At 55.8% G+C, this 27,303-nt stretch overlaps 1 protein-coding gene across 1 annotated transcript in view; it reads right to left on the reverse strand.

Annotated features, from left to right (window-relative positions):
* The window catches only part of LOC135891961 (adhesion G protein-coupled receptor E5-like), a 61,177-nt gene that overhangs the window by 30,315 nt on the left and 3,559 nt on the right, over positions 1-27,303 (reverse strand). Inside the window, exons 4-6 of the mRNA XM_065419644.1 lie at positions 8,393-8,449; positions 7,454-7,594; positions 4,226-4,353 (exon numbers count right to left, since the gene is read on the reverse strand). Coding sequence (XP_065275716.1) covers positions 4,226-4,353; positions 7,454-7,594; positions 8,393-8,449 — 326 coding nt within the window. The remainder of the gene's footprint in view (positions 1-4,225; positions 4,354-7,453; positions 7,595-8,392; positions 8,450-27,303) is intronic.

The raw sequence follows: 27,303 nt of genomic DNA on the forward strand, positions 1-27,303 counted from the left end.
GTCCAATCCCCAACTGCATTTACACATGTAACTCCCTGGCATGTTGATGCAGTTCCCGTGGGGCTCACAGATTCTGGCGTTTCGCTGGCACTCGTCAATGTCTGCAAGGAGAGAGAAAGCGCTAGGTCAGGCTGATCTAGGAGCTGTACCTTGGGCACTGGGGTGACACTGCTGGGGGATAATCCAGGCGTCCGAAATGCACCGTGCTCTGGGGAGACGGGGCTGGTTAGAGCCAGGAGTTCAGTTACTGGGTCAGCGAACGGGAGCAAGTTGGCTATTGTCTGGAATGAGCTGCTCCAGCTGGGAAGGGAAAAGCAGCCCTGCCAGGACACGCGCGCCGGCTGCTTGCTAAAGCTACCAAGCAGATCTGGCGATGCCCAGTGCCGCAATATCAGTGCAGACGGCAATGCCTGAATGAGCCGTCCGCCCCTGGCAGGGACAAATGGGGAGTTGCTTTGGAGGAAGGGGATAAAAAATAACATGAGGGCTAGTCTAATGCCTGGATATCAGCCAATGGGGTGACCTCCTCTGCAACCCATGAGCTGCCCTGGGCACCCCCTTGCACATAGGACAGTGCAGAACCAGAGGGGTTCAGAGACAGGCAGTGAGAATGATCAGGGGCCTGGAAAAACCCTCAACGGAGAGAGATTGAAAAGACTGGGACTGTCACCTTAGAGTGAACGTAAAAGGGGACATGTTAAGAGTCTATAAATGACTGACGGGGATAGAGAAGGGAGATGGGGAGCTTCTGTTCTCCCCACCTCATAACACAAGAGCAAGGGCCAATCAGGGAAGTTAGAAGAGGGGAAATTCGAAACTGAGCCAAGGAATGTTGTTTCACGCAATGTGCGATTAACCTGTGGAACTCCCCACCACAGGAGTCACTGAGGCCAAGAATGTAGCAAGATTCAAGGAGCGACTGGACATTCCTACGGATGATGAGAACAGCCAGAGTGATCGTAGTTAAAGGGCACAAACGTTTGGGAAGAGAAAGAAAACCTCCTGCTGTGGGGCTTCAGCCCAGCTGAGTGTTAGAGACCAGGAAGTGAGGGCAGATTATCCCCCGGCTGCCACTGCAGGGCTCTTCCTCCATCCTCTGCAGCATCTGGCTCTGGCCTGTTGGAGCCGGGATACCAGGCTAGATGGGCCCCAGCTCTGATCCCGTCTGTACTGTGCAAGTGCCAGCGTTACTTGTGTCTCAGCCTGGCCGGTGCCACGGTTTTGCCTCTTCAGAGGCTGAGCTGCTCCCGGGGCAGACTGAACCCTGTAAGAACCGACCGGCTGCATCCTGCCAAGTGCTGCCTCCTCCGCCCCTCGACCCTGCGACACTCGCGGGTTCTCCTGAAAGCACCGAGGCGACTCCGCGTTTCCAGAACCTGCTTTATTCCGGAAACGACGTACAATCGGGTTCTGCCCCCGGCGGTTTCCAAGAGTCCATGCGGGATGGGAACGGAGCTTCCAGCGTCCTTATCCATCCTGTCCTGGTTCGATTGGGATGTTTATAGTGGGTAGTGCCGCAGCCGGGGCCCCATGGTGCCAGGCGCTGTACACACATCCAGCCACAGCACAGCCGCAGCTCCAAAGTGCTTTCCCCAGCTCCGACGCTCTGTCTGCTGGAGAAGGGGCGCCATGCGCTGGGTTCTCGGTGGTGCGGCCAGAGCTCTCCCTTCCCTCGGGCACACGGGTGTCCCGCGGCTTCCAAACTCGCTCCGAGTTGCAGGGAGCTCTGAGATTGGGTGTCTCTAGGGGCTTAAGTCCATGGGGAAATTGACGGGAACAGCTCCTGTGGAATCGCTCCCCATCCGGACACTCTGGTCTGGAATAATCAGTGCGCTTCCAAAGAGAACAGCGATCGCCATCAATTCCCCCCGGGGGCAAGTCCTAGGGATTCTCCGCACGGCTCCCGATACCAGCTATCCCCGGACAATCCCCGGGACGCTGGCTGAGATACCTGCGGCGCTGATTTCTCCTTGTGCCTAGACCCGCCCCAGGACACTGGCTGGGGTTATCCCACGCGGCCGGGGTCTGGGCGCAGGAACGGCTGGGCGAGGTCTCTGCCAGGGGAAGCGTTTGAACCAATGGGCTCCTGAGTTCTCCTAGTTCGACGGGCACGGTGCTCTGCGCCTCCCAAACAGGGGTGTAAAGGGCGGTTTCCATGGGAACGGCCGGCTAGGACTTGATACAAGCTCTAACTACCGGCTGAACGTCCTGTAAGCAGAGTCAGGATGAGCTCTACGCTGACATCTGGTGGTGAATTATGGCGAGTGAGGAAAAGAACTCCAGGGGCTGATCTTGTTTGCATAGGCACACCCACCCGCCTGGCATGAAACAACAGCAACTGAAAGTGGTTACTTTGGCTGGTGTGGGATCCCCAGTTTCTCTGTTATTGGGGCAGGAAGAATAAAGTTTTGTTACCCTGATTCTGTGAATCAAGGCCAGTGGAACTGTTGTATGACAGAAGGACTAAGTGAGTCCTTCACCATTATCTAAGTAGCACTTGCTTGACAAGGGGCATGGGTTACAAAACCCAGTGAATTGACAGAGGATGGGGATAGGTATAACTTAGAGAATTTTTTCATTTCAAGGTCTTAAATGCAAAGACAAGGTTTTCATCTTGAGGTGGTATGGGTCCTTCTCTAAGGGCTTGAAACACCAATTGCACTATTTTCTTTCTCCACTGTTGAATGTCAGAGCTAACTTTGATTTTATTAGGAGTCTAATTACAGACTGTTGAGCTGAATTCACTTTGGGCTAATGGTGCACCAGCACTGGGGTTCCCCTACTATGAGCTGAAATCGCTAAGAGCTGAAGTTATTAAGAGCTGAGATCACTGAGTGCTGTGTTAACGAGTGGGGGAGCCTGAAGCTATATTGCTCAGCAGCTGGTGGAACAATTTGTGGGGACGACTGGAGGAGCAGCGAGCGGCACGGAGCCTTGCGGGGCCGGTTGGAGCGGCCCGAGGAACGGCGAGCGGAGCTTTTTGCGGGGACGGCTGGAGCGGCTCACAGGTCAGTGAGCGGAATGAAGCGGAGTGGAGCGGAGCAGCTTGTAGAGCGCAGCAGTTCGTGGGACGGCAGGAAGTGGACTGGCTCGTGGTGAAGGCTGCGGCGGAACCTCACGGAGAGACGGCCGGCCGGCCTCGGATCACGTAAGGTGCCCTTTAACACCCTGCGTGCCCCCCTTTTACTCTGGGACTGCACTGACCAGGGACAGAGACTTTGGGTGGTTGCTGGACCCAAGAGACTTTGGGGGTGTTGGACTTTGGGGACTCTGGGTGATTTTTGGGTTGCTGGATTCAAGAACCAAAGGGAAAGGACACAGCCCAATTTGCTGGGGTGGGTTTTTTGCTCATGGTTTGTGTTATGAATCCTGTTTGTGGTGTTTTTCCAATTTAATGCTGATGTCGTTTACCTCATGTTATTAAACATTTTCTGCTACACTCAGACTCCGTGCTTGCGAGAGGGGAAGTATTGCCTCTTAGAGGCACCCAGGGGGTGGTATGTAATTGTCCCAGGTCACTGGGTGGGGGCTCGAGCTGGTTTTGCATTGCGCTATTGAAACGGAACCCCTAGATACAGAACCCGGCCCTTGTTGCTGCCAACTTAGATGGGCAGAAGGGTTACAGTCGCAAACAAGGGCCTGGAGCGCCACAGCCCCTTCTCCAGTCAGGCCGCCCTGGCTGCCTAAGGGGGCATAATGGCCCCCCTAGGAAACACCCTCCCATCCTGGGGGCTCCCTGTCAGTGTGGGGCTGGAAAAGGCTCTGCTCCCAGCCCTGAGGGAGGGGGCAGATTGGGGGTGTGGCTGGGGTGCCCTGTGCTGGGGCTATTACCTGCTCCCCAGGGTCCATAGGGGGCAGAGCGCACTGTGCTGTATGTGGACCGTACACGAGGCCCCTTCCCAGGCTCGGGGGCACTAGCAGCCTGGATTCTGTGTGCTGGGGACAGCGAGGGCCCCACCCGTCTCCCCGGCGCCTCCCTGCAAACCTAGGGGATTATTCCCACTCCAAACACCGAGGCAGGGGAGATCCTGGCCCCCACGTGCTAGGGCAGCAGTTGAGGGTCAAAGCGCATCACAGCCCCGGTGAGTGGATCGGGTGCCTTTGCTGCAGCTGGCAGCCAGCAGCAGCCTCTGGTGCAGCACCAGGCCTGGAATGAGCCCAGGGGTGTTTGTAAGGGGGGCGGGGGAACTGAGCAGGGTGCGGTGGGGGCCAGGGGAGAGCTCACCCTGGCAGGTGTCCCCACTCCCGTGAAGTTGGCTTTCCCAGAGCTGAGCTCGAAGCCATCGATGCAGCTGCAGGAGGAATTTCCAGCCATGTTGGTGCAGTTTGCGTGGCCCTGCCACTCATCAATATCTGCACCACAAGAGGGGACGTTCTGTACAGTCCTGGCAATACAGTTCCTGTATCACACCCTCCTCTACTGAGCTGGGTGAGGGGACCCAGGTGACCGGGCCCCTGGGAGCTTAACAATCACAGGCGGCACTAGGCTGCTCTGGCAGCAGAACGGACACTCAAGAATATGGTGTATTGAAACCTGCGTTAGCATCACAAGCTCTCACTTTACAGCTGCAAGGGGCTTTCCTGGAGCTGCTTGCGGGCTCGGGGGCTCGGGTGACAAACATGTGACAAACATGTGATCTGGGGCTTTCAGCAGTGTGTCTGCCAAAGGGCCAGTCTAGAGCAAAGTGGGGTTAGTTGTGCCCGTCTGCCTTCAGGAGCAGCCTGCTTTGTCTCTCTCTGTTTGGGGTCCTCGTGTGCTAGGGTTCTGGATTCTAAGAATAACCCTGTGTTGAGCTGCAGCCTGCCAACGAGAGGATGTTTCTAACCGTGTGTGTGTGCCGTGAACATAACAGAGGGAAGGGGACTTTCTGACCCCAGAACAGCCACTGTGGCCTCTATGGGCCAAGCCCCAATGGGGCCAAGATTTGGGAAGATGTAGGAGTCCATGTGTGAAGCTGAGTTGCCCAAGGGGTGGGAACACTGGGACTTGGCAGAAATCCCCCTCAGGTTCCAATCACAGAGGAACACACAGGCATTGCCAGCCTGCGTGAGCCCCAAGGCCCATCTACCCCGGTATCCGGTCTGCGACGGGTGCTACAGAGGAAGGTGTAAGAGTCCCGCAGCAGCAGCCGGGGGATAATCTGCCCCCATGAAGGTCTCCTCCTGGTCTCTAATAGAGTTCGGCTGAAGCTCTGAAGTGGGAGCTTTTCCCTCCCTCCCAGGATTATTGTCCCTTAACTAGCACAGCTCCAGGCATTGTCGCTCCCCATAGAAACAGCCAGTCCCTCTTTAAAACTGACACATTCACAGCCTCCAGGCCGCAGTAGCAGTGAGTTCCAGAGGCTACTGCTGCCCCAGGTGGAGGAGTATTTCCTTGTATCTGCTTTGAATTTGCCCCTTTTCAATTCAATTCAATCCACACTCTGCCCCTTGCTCATTGGACTTTCTAAAGCTCGTGATTTTCTAAGCTAAGCTGATTTTTTATTTTTTTAATGCCTGGGATTGTCGTCACGAGCTCAGCCATGCACTTGAGACCCACTGGAGCCGAGTTAAGTGCGTAGCTGTGCAGGGCTGGAGCTAAGCATGTGCTTTGCTGACTCGGGGGGCTCAGGGAGCACAGACAGGGACCAGCACAAAGCGATTTAGCAGCTGGCAGCTTCCAGCGTCCCCCGGTGGAGACACCCGCATGTGGGTATCCCCTGCCAGGGGACTGGCATTGGTGCATGCGCCAGCTTCACCAGCACAAAGGAGTCTCCAAATCAACTGGACTGCGAGCCCAGAGAGACCTCTCGGCCTGTGCCTTTTGCAAACTCCGTGCCCCAGGGGAGTGACTCAGAGCTGGTCAACCCATGTGTCCCCACACCACACCACTAGAAGTCAGGGTGTCTCAGGGAAGCCTGGGGCATACTGGAAAGTTGGCACCTGTAGCTCCAGCCCCTGAGTCGGTGCCAATACACAATGCCAGTCCCAGCACATGCCCTCTCACAGCGCTGCCCTGGGGGAGCGACGTGGAGCTGGAGCAGAGAGAGCCTGAAGCAGGGGCCTGGTACAAGGCCCGAACCAAAGTCAGCAGAAGTGATGCTCTGAGCAAAGTCCGGCCCTGTGGGACACTGAGCCAGAAAGGGTTAAGCAACTTGCCGGCTAAATGACCCCAATTCTGCCTTTAAAGCCACACTAGAAAAGGAGCCGGGAGCTGTGTTTCTGGCTTCTGGGTAAGCAGCACGGTATCGGAGCAGCTGGTTTGCTGCTGGCTTGGTGAATCTAAGTATTCGAAATAACCAGTAGTTTGGGGGATTGTCGGCCCCACTCTGCAGTTTGCCCGGATGGAGCAATCTCAGTGGGGCCCCCCCCAGGCACCAGTCACACCCTGACACAAAGCAGAGGCTTGTCTGCAAGTTCACCGTCCGGTGCACGAACTCGGCCCCGGTATTGCCGGCATTGCCAACACACAGTGTTGTAACCACATCCCAGCGTGAGATTCCCCTGCCTAGCGCACGATAAGATGGTTTGATGGGTGGGGAATGTTTTGTCTGAAGCATCAGGAGTAAAGTACAAAGCCAGGGGGTGGATAAGGGAAGTTTTGTCTGAAGCAGCAGGAGAGAGGCACAAGGGGGGTAACAAGCATGTTGTGAAACACACAAGCTGGGACGTAGGTTGTTTATCCCGGATGGTTTGTCTCAGTCTGTAACTGTCGGGGTCCATTGTCAGAGGCAGACGTGTGGCTGTGTCCCTGTGGCATCTATGGGCGCTGGCACCGGGCTGCATTGGCGATAAACCTGGCTGAGCACCTTCGCCGCTCATCCGACTCTGTGGGCTGTCTGGGCACTGCGATGGAGCCGGGACAGCACACGGAGCCGACGAACGCCAACCCCATGTCCCCGCACCAGAGTGCTGGAACTCAGGGTGCCTCAGGGAAGCCTGGGGCTGGGCTGGCAATGCCAGTCACAGCACATGCCCCCTCACAGCGCTGCCCACGCAGGGAGCTTGTGGCAGTGGGAGGGTCCCTCGAACTAGCAGCTGCGCCCCCTAGAGGCCAGAGGAGAGCATGGCTGCCTGCCTGAGCGGAAGCTCAAGCAATAGGAGACCGGGGCAAATTCAAGAACGTTTTTGCCCAATTCTGCTCCCGTGGGGCCCCTCTGCCCCAGGACACCCAGGGGCTGACTAGGGCCCAGGCTGGGATTCAGACGGGTCAGTGTGATGGGCCCCCCCACGCTGTGCCCAATTCACAGAGCCCAACGCTCCTGGCTCCTGCTGCAGCCGCTCCTGCTGCTCACTCTGGTGGCCCCGGTTCGATCCCCAGGAGGGCGGCCCTCACCCATGCTGCCGCCCCCCCTCATTCCCCAGCCAGGCTGAGCTCCCCCAACAGGCCCTGCAGTCAGTGGAGTTGGCTGCTCCGGCACTTAATGCCCTGCTCTGTCCCCGCCCCCCCAGGACAGCGTGGGAGCCCCGTTACCGTCACAGAACTCCGTTGGGTCGGTGAAGAAGGAGCGATTCCCATGTGACTGGTATCCATCCAGGCAGGCGCAGTGGGTGTTGTTCACACACGTGGCGTTTGCTGGGCATAGCAGATGGTTCTTACAGTCCTCAGTGGTACCTGCAGGGGCGGGAACAGCTGGGCAGGGTCAGCCAGTGCAGAGCGGCTCCCCCCCCCCTCCCCCCCCCCCCCCACACACAGTGGGATCGACTCCTTTCACACGCCCCATTCACTGATTTTCGTCCCTGGGCGCCTGGCAAACAGCTCCGACGCCATCCACCGCCTGGCAACAAGCTGCCCTCGGCTGCACAGGGGCCTTGGCTCCCCGGGGAGCCCCCGGCACAGACAGGCAGAGCCGCCGGAGCCGGGCGTCGGTGCAAGTGAAACGTTTTTGATCTCACCCAATTTTTCTCCTTTTTGTTGCTGTCTCATTAGCATCAATTTCAAACCCAAACCTTGTTTCAAACCGAAAAACGGGAATTGTTCGTTTTGAAAATTATTTCATCTCCCCCCCAACCCCCCCGGTGCAATTTTTTCCCCAAGTAAAACCAAACATTCCTCTGAACCGAATCGGCATTTTCTGGCAAAAAATGGTTCCTTGGGAAATTCCTGCCCGGATCTGCCCCTCACTCCAGCCCCCAGTGTGGAGTCCTGGGCCCCAGTGTCTATTCTCTGCTGGCCACGGGGTTGGGAAGGGAAGGGGAGGGCTACACAGGGGCCTTCTCCTCTCCCCTGCACACACCCACCGTGCTCTATAAACCCACCCCAAGATGCCTACGCCAAGGGGCTGCTCCCGGCTCGCCAGACCCCTGACTCTGCTCTCCTCCCACAAGGGAAAGGGACTGGAGGGGGCGGAGGCCGGAGACCCCGGGCAGCCGGAAGCGCTGGGGAAGGTTAGCCAGGAGGAGTCAGCCTTACCTTGTACGCCATTATTCTGGGCCACGGTGCCCCCCAGGCACAGGGCGATGCAGAGCCCTGGAAGGCAGAGACAGGGTAAGGCACCATGGGCAGATGATAACCAACACTCAGCTGCACACACCCCCAGCCGCCCCCGTCCTGCCAACAGAGCCCTGCTATTTTTGCGCCTGAGGCAAGAATATAAAATTGCGCCCTCCCCTCTCCATATAATTTCATAGTAGTTACTTGGTAAAAAAAAGAAAAATACATAAATAACAAGAATAATAATGATAATAGAACGTTTATTTATTTTAATCATAAGATCCGCGTACAAAATCAACCAATACATATAAGGTGTGCATCATAGTGCATCCTGAACTGTGGGGGTCACAGTCGGGGCTCACAACCCAGTGCAGGGGTCGGGGCTCGCAACTTGCAGCCGCGCATTGGGGTCGGGGCTCGCGACCCCCCCCCCCCGCATAACTGGGTCATGACCCCCAGTTTGAGAACCAATGCTTTATAATTACTGTAGGGTCTATTCTATTTCTTTTCCATTTCCATTGTACATTTGTCATGACGCAAGGTGCATATTATGTGATTATAATTTTTCATAAGATAATAAGAATTACAAAACTTAATTTGTCTTTTTCTGCGTCCCTCAGCTTTGCGCGCCCAAGGCAAGTGCCTCACTCGTCTCGCCCTTGTTACAGCGCTGCCTGCCAATCCCAGGCCAATGGCCAGTCAGTGCCCTGCCGATGGTGGAATTAAAGATGCAGAAACCTGGTGCTCTGGGAAATCAGCCCCAGCTGGGATCCCTGTTCATATTTTTAACTGATTCCAGTTGGGAACTGGACTTTTGGCCAGAGCAAATGGGCCTTTTATTGTGTGTATTAGCAACAAAGACCAGAAGCCCCCATTGTCAGGGCCAGATTTACACTTAGGGTGCCCCTAGGCACAGGAGCTTGGTGGTTGTCCCTCCCTGGCTTGGAGCTCCGGGGGCCCCGCCGCCTGGAGGCGTCCGAGAACTGCAGGGTGCCCCTGCTGCCCGGAAGCTCTTAACCACCATGTGCGATGGGGGATCCCCACCACTTTTAACTTTTAGGTGCCGTGCTGCCCAGCACCCCCTCCACCCACTGCCCATCGCCCCCCACCCCTCTGCCCAGAGCTGCCCCATGAACTCCCCCAGAGACCCACTCTCCCAAGCCCTGCCCCCCGGCCCGCACTCACTGGCCCCCCTGGGAGGTGACGCTGTTTGCCGGGCGGAGGGAGGAGCGCTCCAGCAGCAGGGCTGTGTGGGGCTGTCTCCCCCTCAGCTGGCCCTGCCCCCTGCTGGGACCCGAGAGTGGCAACATTTTAATTTTTAGGTGCCCCATAGAATGCCAGTGTCCCTAGGCACATGCCTGCTGCGCCTAATCAGAAATCTGCAGCTCCTTCACTTTGACCCTCCCTACTGTAATCGGAAATCCGGCCCTGCCCATTGTGCCAGGTGCTGCCCAGAGCCGACTGAGATCAGGGCCACATCATGCTCGGTGCTGCACAGACACACAGTGAGCAGTCTGTGACCCAAAAGGCTCATGGCAATAGGCAAAGGGAGGATGGGGAAACTGAGGCACAGCGAGGGGTAATTACTTACCCAAGGTCACCCAGTACGTCCATGCAATGGACAAACCCACTTGGAAAGGGAAAGCACGAAGGGGGGATGGGGCGAAAAGACAACACAGGCTGCTGTTGATCTGCTTTTCACTCAGGTATTGGCCCAGATCCGCCCCCTCCTGCTGGTGTTTATTTATAGCCTGTTGCTCTGAGTCATTAACCACACGCGGGTGCAAAGAACCAGATGATAAAGGACCCGGGGCCAAGTGCCCGAGGTGATGTGCAAAGGGGAAGCACAGCAGGCTGTGGAACCCCATTGTGCATTTTTAGGAAGGGAGCTAGAAAGGGGGCGTGGCTTTGAAATTCAGCTCCGGTCGATCTCCCCCAGGGAGACTCCATGGAGGACGAGGGAGCTGGGGAGGTGACGGCATCACAGTTCCCCTGGGAGCAAAGGCCGAGCCATTAATGCAGAGATTCTAAGGCCAGGAAGGGAGCAGGCTGATCCGGCCTCTCACACTGCACGGGCCAGAGAATGACCCAGGGATTCCTGCATCCAGCCCATAGCTGGGGATGGAGCTAGCGCAGAGCTTGAGAGAGGACAGCCCGTCTGTTCGACTCCACGTGACGGAGAAGCTGCCGCGTCCCAGGGCAGTCGGTCCTGAGGGTGACCTCCCCTCCCCGTTAAAACACGAGCCAAGGGTATGTCTACACTACGAAATTAGGTCGAATTTATAGAAGCTGGTTTTATAGGTTTCAGAGTAGCAGCCGTGTTAGTCTGTATCCGCAAAAAGAACAGGAGTACTTGTGGCACCTTAGAGACTAACAAATTTATTAGAGCATAAGCTTTCGTGAGCTACAACCCACTTCTTCGGATGCATAGAAATCGGTTTTATACAGTCGATTGTGTGTGTCCCCACATAAAATGCTCTAAGTGCATTAAGTCGGCGGACCGCGTCCACAGTACCGAGGCTAGCGTTGTAGAACTGATGAATGAAATTGTTTTTAATTGTTCACTTTATTAATGTAACTTCATAAGTAAAGTCTTATGAATGAAACTATATTCATTCATAAAACCGGTTACCCCAATAACTGGCTAATTAACAGTTAAGATGCTTGTTAAGAGCCATAGCTGTTCAGTCAGCTGCCTTTGTAAGTTTCACTATCAATCCAATTCCTGCTTAAATCACTGAGACTTGCACTGTTTCAGTATTGTAATTTCTGTTCACCATTTATTACACTTGCCTACAGTGTAACTTCTGTTCACTGTTTGCCATCCATTATACTTGTCTATATTGTAACTTCTGTTCACTGTTTGCCATATTGTAATTCAAACCCCATTTTAAAACGCTTACTCCATTTTGTAAGGGCTTGCTGCAACCTTCATTTTTGCAAACCCTGCTGTAATCTTATTAGTTTAGTTTAGCTGTGTGAATAAGGTATGTATGGATGATGAAATCAACCTCCAGCCCCAGCCTGTCCTGATTAAATAGAGTTCAAACACCAACGGCTGAAGATGCAGACAAGAGCCCTAACAAAGTAAGAAGAATCCACCCTAAAAAGAAAAGGTCCAATAGAAGGAAGATCAAAGCCCGGTCCCAGGCTGAAAGTCATGTCTGCAATTGACAGGTGATCAATCACCAAACCTGGAGGCAGCGTGACACAGCAAGACCTATAGACTCTGGATTCAAACTAAAGCCTACAAAAAGGATGGGTGAGATGGAAAACTTTGGAGGAGGGTAACATTCTGCTGCCAACATGGAAGGGCATCCGTGCATGCCCAGCAGAGACCCAGCTCGTCCTTGTGCCCGGCTTTCCTGGCCAGTTAGCCGCCACAAGCTACGAACCCAAGCTGCAAACTCAAGCCACAGACTCAAGCAGGACTGGTAACTATGCAGCAGCTGCAGAACATCTGATGGATGTGTGTGTATGTGTGTGTGTGTGTGTATGTGTGTGTGTGTGTGTGTAAATGTGTGTGTGTGTGTATAAGTATTAGGTATAATGTGTGTGTATAAGAATTAAAATATTAGTTATTGGTCATAAATCAAATTGTTATCATAATAAATGTGTATTATGACTGGTATCCATCATTGTCGTATTCCTCAGTGAGTTTGGTCAGAGGCACCTGGGCAGACATGTTTTGTCTCCTGGAGACTCAGTCCTGCTGGTAGTCCTGTTGAACCGTCTTGATGATGATGGCTAGCAATCGTAATACAGCATCTTCTGCCAAGCACCCAGAAGATGCCGATGGCTATCAGTCTGCTGCACTGTCTGCTGACAGCCTAAGATGTAAAAGATAGATGGACCAGATTTGTTCTGTATTCATTTGCTTCCCACTCCCTCCGTGAAATCAACGGCCTGCTAAACCCAGGGTTTTGAGTTCAATCTTTGGGGGGGCCATTCTATGTGACAGTTGTTTGTGTTTCTCCCTGATGCACAGCCACCTTTGTTGATTTTAATTCCCTGTAAGCCATGTCGTCACTCGCCCCTCCCTCCCTCCGTCAGACAATAGTTTCGCGCCTTTTTTCAGCCCAGACGCCATAGCACTGGGATCATGGAGCCCGCTCAGATCACCGCGGCAATTAGAGCACTATGAACACCACGCACTTTGTCCTGGAGTATATGCAGAGCCAGAACATGCCAAACCAAAACCAGGCAAGGAGGCGATTGTAGCGCGGCGACGAGAGTGATGAGGAAATTGACATGGACATAGACCTCTCACAAAGTACAGGCCCCAGCAATGTGCAAATCATGGTGTTACTGGGGCAGGTTCATGGCATGGAACGCTGATTCTGGGCCCGGGAAACAAGCACAGACTGGTGGGACCGCATCGTGTTGCAGGTGTGGGACGATTCCCAGTGGCTGCGAAACTTTCGCATGCGTAAGGGCACTTTCATGGAACTTTGTGACTTGCTTTCCCCTGCCCTGAATCACAAGAATACCAGGATGAGAGCAGCCCTCACAGTTGAGAAGTGAGTGGCGATAGCCCTGTGGAAGCTTGCAGCGCCAGACAGCTACCGGTCAGTCGGGAATCAAATTGGAGTGGGCAAATCTACTGTGAGGGCTGCTGTGATCCAAGTAGCCAATGCAATCAAAGACCTGCTGCTATCAAGGGTAGTGACTCTGGGAAACGTGCAAGTCATAGTGGATGGCTTTGCTGCAATGGGATTCCCTAACTGTGGTGGGGCGATAGACGGAACCCATATCCCTATCTTGTCACCGGAGCACCAAGCCACCGAGTATATAAACCGCAAGCGGTACTTTTCAATGCTGCTGCAAGCCCTAGTGGATCACAAGGGACGTTTCACTAACATCAACTTGGGATGGCCGGGAAAGGTACATGATGCTCACGTCTTCAGGAACTTTACAGGTCTGTTTCAAAAGCTGGAGGAAGGGACTTTCTTCCCGGACCAGAAAATAACCGTTGGGGATGTTGAAATGCCTATAGTTATCCTTGGGGACCCAGCCTGCCCCTTAATGCCATGGCTCATGAAGCCATACACAGGCAGCCTGGACAGTAGTCAGGATCTGTTCAGCTATCGGCTGAGCAAGTGCTGAATGGTGGTAGAATGTGCATTTGGACGTTTAAAAGCGCGCTGGTGCAGTTTACTGACTCGGATAGACCTCAGCGAAACCAATATCCCCATTGTTATTGCTGCTTGCTGTGCGCTCCACAATATCTGTGAGAGTAAGGGGGAGACATTTATGGCGGGGTGGGAGGTTGAGGCAAATTGCTTGGTCGCTGATTACGCGCAGCCAGACACCAGGGGAGTTAGAAGAGTACAGCAGGGCGTGGTGCGTATCAGAAAAGCTTTGAAAACCAGTTTTGTGACTGGCCAGGCTACGGTGTGAAAGTTCTGTTTGTTTCTCCTTGATTAACCCTCCCCGCCCCCCCCCTCCCCGGTTCACTCTACTTCCCTGTAAACTAACCACCCTCCCCTCCTTGCTTCGAGCACCGCTTGCAGAGGTAATAAAGTCATTGTTACTTCACATTCATGCATTCTTTATTAATTCATCACACAACTAGGGGGATAACTGCCAAGGTAGCCCGGGAGGGGTGGGGGAGGAGGGAAGTAAAAGGACACACTGCAGTTTAAAACTTTAAAACTTTAACACTTATTGAAGGCCAGCCTTCTGATGCTTGGGCAATCATCTGGGGTGGAGTGGCTGGGTGGCCGGAGGCCCCCCCACCGCGTTCTTGGGCGTCTGGGTCAGGAGGCTATGGAACTTGGGGAGGAGGGCTGTTGGTTATACAGGGGCTGTAGCGGCAGTCTCTGCTCCTGCTGCCTTTCCTGCAGCTCAACCATACGCTGGAGCATATTAGTTTGATGCTCCAGCAGCCGGAGCATCGACTCTTGCCTTCTGTCAGCAAGCTGACGCCACCTATCCTCTTCAGCCCGCCATTCAGCACGCCACCTCTCCTCTCGTTCATATTGTGCTTTTTTGCACTCTGACATTGACTGCCTCCACGCATTCTGCTGTGCTCTGTCAGCGTGGGAGGACATCTGGAGCTCCGAGAACATATCATCCCGAGTCCGCCATTTTCTCCTTCTAATCTTCACTAGCCTTTGCGAAGGAGAAACATTTGCAGCTGGTGGAGGAGAAGGGAGAGGTGGTTAAAAAAGACACATTTTAGAGAACAATGGGTACACTCTTTCACGTTACATTTTGCTGTTCACATTACACAGCACATGTGCTTTCGTTACAAGGTCGCATTTTTCCTCTTATACTGAGGGCCTGCCGGTTTGGTGTGAGAGATCACTCACGCAGTGCCAGGCAACAGAATTCGGCTTGCAGGCAGCCATGGTAAGCCACAGTCTTTTGGCTTTTTTAACCTTCATAACATGTGGGAATGGTTTGAAACAGCAGCGCCCTTATTTCCCATACCAAGCACTCGTTGGGTTGGCCATTTAAAATGGGTTTGCAATGTAAAAGGAGGGGCTGCGGTTTCTGGGTTAACATGCAGCTCAAACCCAACTACCCCCCAGCACACCCAATTCTCTGGGATGATCACTTCACCTCTCCCCCCCACCGTGTGGCTAACAGCGGGGAACATTTCTGTTCAGCCGAGCAGGAACGGGCACCTCTGAATGTCCCCTTAATAAAATCACCCCATTTCAACCAGGTGACCGTGAATGATATCACTCTCCTGAGGATAACAAAGAGAGATAAGGAATGGATGTTGTCTGCATGCCAGCAAACAACGGGACCATACGCTGCCATGCTTTGTTATGCAATGATTCCAGACTACGTGCTACTGGCCTGGCGTGGTAAAGTGTCCTACCATGGCGGACGGGATAAGGCAGCCCTCCCCAGAAACCTTTTGCAAAGGCTTTGGGAGTACATGAAGGAGAGCTTTCTGGAGATGTCCCTGGAGGATTTCCGCTCCATCCCCATACACGTTAACAGACTTTTCCAGTAGCTGTACTGGCCGCGATTGCCAGGGCAATTTAATCATTAAACACGCTTACTTTTAAACCATGTGTAATATTTACAAAGGTACACTCACCAGAGGTCCCTTGTGTGCCCTCAGGGTCTGGGAGCACGCCTTGGGTGAGTTCGGGGGTTACTGGTTCCAGGTCCAGGGTGATAAACATATCCTGGCTGTTGGGGAAACCGGTTTCTCCGCTTCCTTGCTGTGAGCTATCTTCCTTGTCTTCATCATCATCTTCCTCGTACTCCGAACCCACTTCCCTGTTACGTGATTCTCCATTGATGGAGTCAAAGCACACAGTTGGGGTAGTGGTGGCTGCACCCCCTAGCATGGCATGCAGCTCCGCGTAGAAGCGGCATGTTTGCGGCTCTGCCCCGGATCTTTAGCTCCTTAATTTTCACGCGGCACTGCTGTGCGTCCCTGTTATGGCCTCTGTCCTTCATGGCCTTTGAGACTTTTTCTAATATTTTGCCATTTCATTTACTGCTACAGAGTTCAGCTAGCACTGATTTGTCTCCCCATGTGGCGAGCAGATCCCGTACCTCCCGTTCGGTCCATGCTGGAGCTCTTTTGCGATCCTGGGACTCCATCATGGTTACCTGTGCTGATGAGCTCTGCGTGGTCACCTGTGCTTTCCACACTGGGCAAACAGGAAATGAAATTCAAAAGTTCGCGGGGCTTTTCCTGTCTACCTGGTCAGTGCATCTGAGTTGAGAGTGTTGTCCAGAGCGGTCACAATGAAGCACTGTGGGATAGCTCCTGGAGGCCAATAACATCAAATTCCATCCACACTACCCCAAATCCGACCTGCAAAGGCCGATTTTAGCGCTAATCCCCTTGTCGGAGGTGGAGTAAAGAAACCGGTTTAAAGGGCCCTTTAAGTAAAAAAAAAGGGCTTCGTCGTGTGGACGTGTCCAGGCTTAATTTGATTTAATGCTGCTAAATTCGACCTAAACTCGTAGTGTAGACCAGGTCTTAGTCCTGCCCTGAGAGGGGACGTGTTGGCTATTCGGGCTCTTTAGAACAGGGGCAGCAGCAGGGCCTGTTCCCAGGCAGCCCCAGCCTTGCTGGGACACACCCCACACCACCCGGGGCGAAGGGCTTTGGCCCCTTGGAGGCCTTTCTTCTGAGATAATCCATTGGTGCAGAGGCAGAGCTAGGAATAGAACCCAGGAGTCCTGACGCCTACCCCTGCTCTAACCACTAGACCCTACTTCCCTCCCCTCCGAGCTGGGGATAGAACCCAGGAGTCCTGGCTCCCAGCCCCCACTCTAACCTCTAGACCCCATTCCACTCATCCCAGAGCTGGGACGGAACCCAGGAATCCTGATGCCCAGCTTGGAAGCAGGGCCAAACTCATTTCATACGATGCCTGCCAGCCATTTTTAGTCTCCACCATCATGGGCTAGACTGGAGCACAGGGGACCTGATCCCCAAGGCCAGGCCAGCCCCCCAACACCTTCCCCCACCCCCATTGAACCTTTGTGTCCACAGAGCGGCACTGCACAGCCTCAGCCACTAGGGGGCGCCACAGCCCCACGTCAAGGCCCCAGCCCCAGTGTCCATGCTGGGCTGGGTCTGGTCCCTCAATTGTCCCCCGAGTCCTCATAGTGCCTTAGCAGGATAATTACCCACACGCTAGGTACATTCACCGCACACGCTAGTGTTCACATGCACACACACTCCGGCATGCACACAAACATGCAGATGTGTGCTCATGTTTGTGAACAAGTACAGATGTACATACTGGGGTGCCCACACCCATGCATGGGCACACACGTGTGCCACACACTCATGTGTGGGCACGGGGGGGGGGGGACGGATAGCTCAGTGGTTTGAGCATTGGCCTGCTAAGCCAAGGGTTGTGAGATCAATTCTTGAGGGGGCCATTTAGTGAGCTGGGGCAAAAATCTGTCTGGGGAATGGTCCTGCTTTGAGCAGGGGGTTGGACTAGATGACCTCCCGCCGTGAAGAGCTGCCGTGACTCTGCCCAGAGAGGAGTGATCGTGGGGCCCTGCCCCCTCTGCCCCCCCAGGGACGTGGCCAGAATCCCCCATGCAGCCCCCCCCCCAGCCCGAGTGCAACCCTCTTAGCAGGGAATCAGTCCTCCCCCGCCCCTGAGTATCCCACAGCCAGAGCTCCCGCCCTGCTCCCCACAGCGCCCCCTGCTGGGTCAGTCCAGGATTGCAATAATGATACTCCAGCACTTTAACCAGGGCTTGCTACTGCTGCACCTGGAGTCCCGGGTAGCTGGCGGGAGCCGGGGTATCGCACCACCCCCCAGCAGAGACACCCCTGGCTGTTTGTGGGGCGGGCGGGGAGCTGAGCAAGGAAAGTTTGGGAGCGGGCTGGGGGGCAGGATTGGGCCCTCGCCGAGCAGAGGGGGGTGGGGAGGTGAACAAGAGAGGAGCAGGGTGAGGGGCAGAGACCCAGAGGCCAGGAGACACGCCCAGATCCGGCTGCAGGCCTGCGCGGGGTCACCCCAGGGAGGAATCTGACCCACAGCCTGGGTACAGGAGAGGCCACGTTAACTCCTGGAGTGCCTGGGGGGTACGGGAGGGAGCAGCACACAGACCAGACCTTTCAACCCCAAGAGACCCCTGGCGCTTGGCACCATCAGCCTGGGGGGTGCAGGGTGGGGGGCATAGTCTCCTCTCACTTCCACCAGGAGTCACCCCATTGTAAACCAGGCCCAGTTACTGCCACCTGTACAGAAGCTCTTAGTTCTCCTATCCCATGTGGGGGTGTAAATCTGGAGTAACCCTGCTGTGAAATGGTGTAATTGAGGGATGTGCCCTCCCCCCTACCTGCACGGACTGTCAGAGACCCCCCCTTACACAGCCCCATTGGTACCATCCCAGCCCCGAGAATGCCCCGCCCCTGAGGTCAGGCTGGGGAGTGGAATCAGAGCCGCCCGCCACCTCCGGGGCGCTGGAGGAACAGAGGCTGGCGCTGAGAAATGATCCCAGGACAAACGGGTGATTCTCCCCCTGACGCAATGGAAAGGGCCTGACTCCTGCAGCCGCAGCCCCAGACAAAGTGCAGACAGTCCCCGTCTCTGCCCTCCTCCACGCCGGACAGACGTGCGCTCGCCCTGGGGCGCTGGATCAGAGCCACTGCAGAGCCTGGCTGCTGGCGGGAGGGAGGGATCAGGGCTGGTGTCAGCCTGGGCCCAAACTCTGGGGCAGGAGCACATCCCAAGGGGGGAGGGGCTGGGCTGACGGGGGTGGGGGGGCTGCTCTGGGAATGGACTATGGAAAAATGACACACACACACATACACGTGTGTCAGGCAGATCCACCGACTGGGGTGACAGGCACACAACGCTCTCACGCTGGCACGAACACACCCCAACCCGGCAGAGCCAGCCCGGCTACCGGCGGACGAGCCAAACTCTCATCCGGATCCAGCATCCTCAGACTGAATCGTTAACCCCAGCTCAGTCGGCTGCACCTGCGCAGACCTGGGGGAGGCCATTAGGGGCACAGAGAGCACCATGGGGGGCGGGAGGGGCAAGGCCATGCAGGGGTCACCGAGGGCAGGATTTCCCTCATAGACCCGTGTCACAATGCACAAGGCTAGCCCAGGGGTGACTGACCCCCCCTCCATCTGTTTACTGAGTGCCCCTCCCAGCAGCCGCCCCACTGCAGGATAACAGCCTTCTCCTCTGCATGCCAACGGCGCTCCCCCCTTAGCCCACCCCGCTGGGCTGCTCTGCTCTGTGCCGGAGCTGGACTCTAAGAAACAACAACCAGAGGCTCTGGCCTCAGGAGAACGGTGCCTCCTGGGGCCACAAGTGGTTAAGATGACAGAGCCTTGCGGGGCTGGGATGGGGGCCAAGGCCCCGCCCCCATTTCTTGGCCTGCAGCTCCCCAGAGGCAGCCTGCACAGCTGGGTTGATTTAGCTCCGCACAGTTTGAGCTTCGTTTCTCAGGCAGGCTCAGCTGCGGTTTCTTCTGGAATCTGCTGCCCCCGGGGTGTCCCTCTTCCCCTGACGCACACGCGGTCCCGGCAGTGGGCGCCGCTTCCCAGAAGAGGCCGGAAATGCCAGCGAAGTCCCCCCAGCGCTGGGGGCTGGTGGCCGGCGGCCATGGCTGGTCAATCTCTCTCTAGGCTTTCTGGGGGTCCATGAACCCCAATCCCTGGTGTGCAGGCAGGAACCCGGACCGGCTGCTGCTCAGATTCCAACCCAGGAGCTGCTGGCTGGGACCAGCTGGGGGCCGTCTGCAAGGGCCCCATGGCGTTCCCACCCCCGGCCGAGCAGCTACGGCCCCAGGGGCCCGCAGGCCCCCAGCAGCACCCCCGCTCTCATGCAATCATTCATGCAGGGCTGGGCTGGCCCCTGTGCTGAGACGGGACCAGTTCTTTCTAGCCCATCCCTGTAGAAGTGTAAGCAGAGTCAGGATGAGCTCTACCCTGACATCTGGTGCTGAATTATGGCGAGTGTGGGAAAAAACTTCAGGGGCTGATCTTGTTTGCATAGGCACACCCGCCCCGCCTAGCATGAGCCCATGGCAGCCCAAAATGGTCACTTTGGCTGCTGTGGGATCTCCAGTTTCTCTGTTATTGGGGCAGGAGGACTAAAGTGTTGTTACCCTGATTATGTGAATCAAGGACAATGAAACTGTTTTATGACAGAGGGACTCACCATCATCTTAGTAGCACTCGCTAGACAAGGGACAACTCCCAGTGAATTGAAAGATGCTGGGGATGGGTATTTGTATTTCATGTTGTGGGTTCTGTTTTGAAGCCATGAAACAGTAATTATGCTTCTTTTCTTCTTCACTGTTGAATAGTAGAGCTAATTTTGATTTCATTCAGAGTTTAGTTACAAGCTGTTATGTTGAATTCACTTTGGGCCATTGGTGCACCAGCACTGGGGCTCTCCTACTACAAGCTGAAATTGCTGTGTTAACCAGTGGGGGGGGGGCTAAAAATTTATTGTTAAGTAGCTGGTAGAGTGGAGCACTTTGCAGGATGGTTGGCGCAGCCCACAGGATGGTGAGTGGAGGGGAGCAGTTGGTGGGATGGCTGGAGTGGCTCATGGGATAGCTGGAGGAGTGGAGCTGGTGGAGTGGAGTTGCTGAAGGCTGCAGCAGAACCCCATGGAGAGGTGGGGCAGTCGGCCTTGGACCACGTAAGATGCCCCTTTCTCCCACCCCATTTCCACCCAGGCTGGGGTGGGGGGAGGTTGATAAGACTCTGCAGATAAACTTTTGAACTCTGGGACTGTACTGACCAGGGACAGAGACTTTTGGGTGATTCTTGGGTTGCTGGACTCAAGAGACTTTTGGGGTTTTGGACTTTTGGGACTTTGGGGGTGGGTCTTTTGCTCATGGTTTGTGTTATGCATCCTGTCTGTGGTGTTCTCCCAATTTAATGCTGATGTCGTTTACCTCATGTTATTAAACATTTTCTGCTACACTCAGACTCCGTGCTTGCGAGAGGGAAAGTATTGCCTCTTAGAGGCACCCTGGGGGTGGTATGTAATTGTCCCAGGTCACTGGGTGGGGGCTTGAGCCGGTTTTGCATTGTGTTATTGAAATGGAACCCCTAGATACTGAACCCGGCCCTTGTTGCTGCCAACTCAGATGGGCAGAAGGGTTACATAAGTAATAAGAGTGTGATATCCAAACCAGACACTGGTTAGTAGAACAGTGTGAATCCACTGGCAGAACTGGAGTGACTCTGGATTTATGTAGAGGGGCAATAAGGAGAGGATCAGGCCAGATTTTTGAGAGCTGGGCTCCCACCAATAACAATGGAGACTTTCCCTGCCCACGCTTTCCTTCCCATCGAGCAGAACGCCGGGCGCTGGACACGTGGGCAGAGCTAGATGCCGGCTGACCAAATCCACTCCACAGGGGCGGCGAGTTATATGGTCCCACTGGTCCCACATTCCCAGCCGTACACCGAGCAGCGACTCCCCCGGCCCGGCGTTCCCAGCCGAGCAGATGCTGAGAGCCCCCTCCATGCACCCGGCCTAGGCGGGGGCAGCAGCAGGTGATGCAGTGCCCCCTCCCCCCACGCAGCTGCCCTTGGAAAGTCCCTGCTCCTCTAAAGAGGCAGGAAACTCACTGCACTTTTCCCCCCCCCCTGCACCCCTCAGGAGCCCAGTGTTGCTGCTGCTTCAAACCACAGCCCTGTGCTGGGAGCCCTGCTCTAACCGCTACACCACACTGCCCTCCCAGAGCTGGGGCTAGATCCAGGAGCCCTGGCTCTCCCCCACCCACCAGTTCCCTCTCAAAGTGGACACTTCCACCACTCTTCTTGGAATCAACCCCTGACTTTCTGGGCAAGTCCCCAGCTGATGTAAACCAGCGTAGCCCCCCCCCCCCATGATACTGTATCTGCATTTCTGCCCAGGCCCCGCATCTCACAACGGGGGCCTGATCCCCCAGGTGGGCCCGATCCACCACTGATCTGCCCCTTGTGTAATCACTTCCACCAGCAGCAAGCAGGGGCGGAGTCTGCGCTGCTGCCATGGTGACCAGGGAGAATTTAACGCCCCCTCCCCCCGCTGGCTCATGCTCACTCTGCCCAGGTGCCAGCCCTGGCACAAGATGTGCGGGTTTTTAGAGGGGAGGAGGAGAGGTTACGGGACCCGTCATTTTCCCAGACCTCTCACCATTTCCCCACAACTCATCACCCACCTTTCGGTTTTGCTCTTGATTTCAAAATCAGCCGTGCAACGCCTCACCCAGCAAAACAGTGCTCACCACCCCCCCGCCAGGTTAACTCATTTGCCAACTCCCCCCCCAAAATACGAGGCGCCCCTCCCACAACCCACAGCCCCCCTCAAACCCTGGAGATATAACCAATCCCCACCCCGACCCCCAGCCAGCCATTTCTCCCAAAGCTCTGGGTTCCGATACAGGAGACAAAGGGTGTCACGGCGCTGCCGACACTTGCGATTTTACCACCGGACTAGTGACAATTGTTGCTTTTCTTAAAGCCCCAGCTTCTCGACTCCTGGGATTGTGAGGATCTGGGCTCACATTAAAAGTAAGTTTCTACCCCTCCTGATGGCAGAGTGAAGCTCAGAAATGTGACACCCCCCACAGGGCTACGAGACCGCAAGGAACCCAACGTTGCGATCTCACTATCTTCTTCAAGCCACTCATGATTTTCGAGGGCCTGTCTCAATGCTTCAAGGCTTGGGGCAGCAAGGCTGGAGTTAGTATTACGTGTATTATGGTAGCGCTTAGCCTGGGACTGGGTCCCCACTGTACCAGAAAGATGGCCCCTGGCAAAGAGGAGACAGGCCAGCCCTAAAGCGCTACATGGGCATTCACAGCCCACATGGCTCCACCTGCTGAGAAAGGCGCTGCCACCAGCCCCATTTTACAGGTGGGGAAACTGAGGCACTGAGCGACAACTCACCCACTGTCTCAGAGCAAATGGCAGCTGGGAATAGAACCCAGGAGTCCTAGCTCCCAGCCCCATTGGCTCTTTGCTCCATATTATCTCCCCCCCTTCTCCCCTCCCTTTATGAAACCAGGAAATCAAATGCAAAAAACAAAGCCACTGATCAAACAAATGGCTGGCACCAATCCTACTGTCACACACACAAGCCACAGCTTGTATTTATTAGCCATACTGCTGTGGCACCGCGGCCCTATTGTACCAAGCTCGGCACCTACAAACCTTGGCATCGATTCGAGAGCCAAAGACCCAAATAGACAAGCCAAGTGAAGGACCATTTGCCCCATTTTATTGCTGTGGAAACTGAGGCACAGAGCGATTCAGTGCCAGAGCTGAGAATTGAAGCTGGATTTTCCCCGTGCCAGTGTAGCCCCTGAACCACTCGGGCACCTGTGCCACACAGCACCTGCCAGCTGGGCTGTGCCACACAGATCTAAGGAGGCATCAAAGATAACAGCAGATACAGGAGCTCAAACTACCCCTGGATCCAATCCTGAGCCCATCGCACCAGCAGGACAGCGCCTGCCTCCAACGGGAGCTGAGTTGGAACATGCAGTGCAGGATCCAGCCCCCAGCTGGGGACCCACGTGCCAAACTTGGGCACCTAAAATCTGGCCCCTAAATCCACATCAAGGCTCCTAAAATAGCTGGCCTGGCTGGCTGGTTCTGCCCAGATTCTGCAGGATCTGGGAATGCTCGTTATTAAGTGAATTACGGTAGCGACTATCAGCCCTGACTAAAATTGAGGCCCTATTGTGCCAGGGGCTGCACAGATCCCAGCCAAGATCGGGGTCCCCATCGACCCACAGCGAGAGACGGCACCTGCCCCAAAGGGCTCCCAGTCTCAATTGATGGAAGGCAAGTGGGGAAACTGAGGCACAGAGCGGGGACATGACTTGCCAGATCCGTGGAAAGAACCCAGGTGTTCTGACTCCCACACCAACACTCTGTCCACTAGTAGACGACACTGCCTGCCTACGAATCGCAGCCTCTTTGTAAGTCAGGCTTCTCATTTCGGGAGCCTAAGTCTGGATTGAAAACCAGACCCGCCAAAGCTCTGGGTGGGCACAGACCCAGGGCAGCACTGATGTCTCCCTCTCCCTCCCTCCTTCCCCAGAGGGCAGCTGGACAGGCAGGGCCAAGTAGGGCAAGGAATGCTTCATTTTATTAATCACTTGGCACAACATGGACAGAAATATTTCTGAAAACGAGGCTTCTCTGCTGGCGTCACAGGCGTGGCACCCCCCCCGGGACGTAGGACGCACGGGGGGGGGGGGGGAGGGGGCGGCACTGAGCACCCAACAGGATCTAGCCCTTTGTACAGCCAGCCACTTAGACAAGAACTCACGACCAACACCCCTCCCCCAGCTGTGGGGATAGAACCCAGGAGTCCGGGCCCACAGCCTCCTTTACTCTAGCCACTAGACCCCACTCCCCTCCCAGAGTTGGGATAGAACCCAGGACTCCAAGGTTTGCTTTTTGCCCTGAAGGCGTCTAAAGCCAGGCAACATAGGCGCCGACTCCGTGGATACTCCGGGCCTGGAGCACCCACAGGGAAAAATTGGTGGGTGCTGAGCACCCACCGGCAGCTCCTCGACCCACCCCGCCCCGCCTCCGCTCCACCTCCACCTCCCCTGAGCGGGCTGCCGCATCCTTCCTCTCCCCCCTCCCTCCCAGCGCTTGCGCCGCCAAACAGCTGATTCGCGCAAGCCTGGGAGGGAGGAGGAAGGAGGAGGAATGCGGCATGCTTGGGGAAGAGACGGGGCCAGGGCGGGAATTTGGGGAGGGATCCAATGGGGCAGTGAGGGGGCAGAGTCGGGGTGGGGCTGGGGGCGGGGCCAGAGTGGGGATTTGGGGAGGGATCCAATGGGGCAGGGAGGGGGTGGAATCGGGGCAGAGTTGGGGGTGGTGGGGGCGAGCACCCACCAACGCCAACAAAAGTTGGCATCTGTGCCAAGCAAATGCTCCTTTAAGTGAAAGACATAAGAACATAAGAACGGTCCTACTGGGTCAGACCAAAGGTCCATCTAGCCCAGTATCCTGTCTTCTGACAGTGGCCAATGCCAGGTGCTCCAGAGGGAACGAACAGAACAGGTAATCACCAAGTGATCCATCCCCTGTTGCCCATTCCCAGCTTCTGGCAAACAGAGGCTAGAGACAGCATCCCTGCCCATCCTGGCTAATAGCCATTGATGGACCTCCATGAATTTATCTAGTTCTTTTTTGAACCCTGTTATGGTCTTGGCCTTCACCACATCCTCTGGCAAGGAGTTCCACAGGTTGACTGTGCGTTGTGTGAAGAAATACTTCCTTTTATTTGTTTTAAACCTGCTGCCTATTAATTTCATTTGGTGACCCCTAGTTCTTGTGTTATGAGAAGTAGTAAACAACACTTCCTTATCTACTTTCTCTACACCAGTCATGATTTTATAGACCTCAATCATATCTCCCCTTAGCCGTCTCTTTTCCAAGCTGAAAAGTCCTAGTCTTATTAATCTCTCCTCATACGGAAGCTGAAGATTTCGAAGACCCCAAAGCAAAGGACCCCGACCCACATTCCAACCCGCCCCCTCCCCAACCAGCCTCCTCTGAACCCCGGGACACCAGGCACCCAGCTCCTGATGCTGCAGCTCCCAGCTCCGAGGTGGATCCCACGCTCCAGCACTGCCCAGAGCCCAAAGGGGATTCAACTGCAGATGCATCACTGGCAGGTGGGGGTGGGGAAGGTGACCCTGGAGCTTCCCCCACTCCCAAGGATCAGATCAAGTCTGGATGCAGCTTGGAAGGGGAGTTGACTGGACCCAGGATGACCCGTGACCAGAATAGCTGGGAAGGGGGGCATTTGGGGCACCTCCATCTGGGATGTACTGACACTGCAGGCCAGGGCTAGACTTGGCCTTGTCTCCAATGGGGGCAGGATCAGGCCCAGAGTGGGGCAGAGCCAGGACACATGCAGGCAATTGCATCCAGCCTTCTGCACTGTCATTAACCACTCAGGACTCGTCTGAGGGTTCGGAGGGGCAGCCCACAGACAACACCAGCACTCCCCTCCCCCGCTCTGATAGGGCCTCATACCCAACGATTCCCCCTGGGGGAAATGCAAGGCCTGATCACCCCAAAAGGGGCCCCAAAAGGCTTTCAAACCTGGTCCCGGTGCCTCTCAATTGCTGGTGTTATAGCTGATACACCCCGGACAGCACAGTTTACAAACCCCGGGAAATCAGTTACCAAACCCTGCTTCTGTAGCCTGAGGGAACAGGGTCTAGTACTTAGAGCTGGGGGGGTTGGTTGTCAGGACACCTGGGTTCTATTCCCAGCAGGGAGAGGGGAGTGGGGTCTGGTGGGTTAGAGCAGGGGAGTTGGGTTCCAGGACTCCTGGGTTCACTCCCCAGCACCAGAACCATCTTGCCAGGAGCCTGGATAAACCACCTGGCCTCTGTGTCAAAGAAGGATCATCTCTCTCTGGAGTACAAGCCAGGATGGGACAACCTGTGACCCCCCCCCCCCAGTAACACGCTGCTCCCCAGGGTCTCAGAGATGAGCCCAGCCCAGCCGGACATAGAGCACAATCCTCTATTGCCCTGGACAGCCCAGCAGATCCCTGCCCCACCAGACACAAGTGTCCTGGTCCCATTCACACCAGCACGGGATCCAGGAGTCACTCCACTGGAGTCACACAAGAGGAAACTTGTGGAAGCAGAATCAGGCCCAGTTGCTCCAGATTTCCAGCAGAGGAGGGGAGAATCAGCCCCTGCCAGCACTGGCTGGGCCCGATCCTGCCCTCACTCGGTCACAGAGCTGTAAAGGCAGCGGGTGTGAATGAGCCCCCGGGGATTTACACCACAGTAAGTGGCATCAGAATCGGGCCCATCCCCCACGGGCCCCAGCTCCGCTCCGGCCCCTGGACTCGGAGCCCAGCCCGCGGGGATTCCAGCTCTACCGGGGGCCAGAGCCCGCCAGCAGCCACAGCGGAGCGACACCAGAGTCACTCCCCGAGATTTACACCCGGGGAACCGAGCTTAGCAACATGCCCGGGAAGCAGGAGCCCGGGCCGAGCACATGGTGGAACCGGGCGGCGGGGCCGGAATCGGGGGCTCACCGAGGGGCAGCAGGCGGTGAGCTGGGTCCATGCTGCGGGGCGAGGGAGTCCAGCGAGCGCCGAGCACCGATCTGCAGCCAAAGGGCAGTGCCCTCGAGCAGGGCCGGCTATATGCGGGGCGGGGGCCCCGCCCTGGAAGGCTGGGATCGGAGGGGGGGGAGTTATTCTCTGCTTAGCAGACAGGGCTGGGGTTGGCGATCCAGGGGGGGGGGGGGGGACAGCGGGATCTGGGGAGGGAAGGGGAGGGTTGTGTGTGGGGAGATGGGAGCGGGAGAGCTCAGGGGAAGGGGAGCCATGGGGGTGTCAGAAAAGGGGGCCAGTTGACAGGCAGGTCCGGGCAATATTTTAACCAGGGGCTCCCACTAAATGACAGACCCCGGTCTG

The sequence above is a fragment of the Emys orbicularis genome, chromosome 19 (genome assembly GCF_028017835.1).
Source record: "Emys orbicularis isolate rEmyOrb1 chromosome 19, rEmyOrb1.hap1, whole genome shotgun sequence".
NCBI lineage: Eukaryota > Metazoa > Chordata > Testudines > Emydidae > Emys > Emys orbicularis.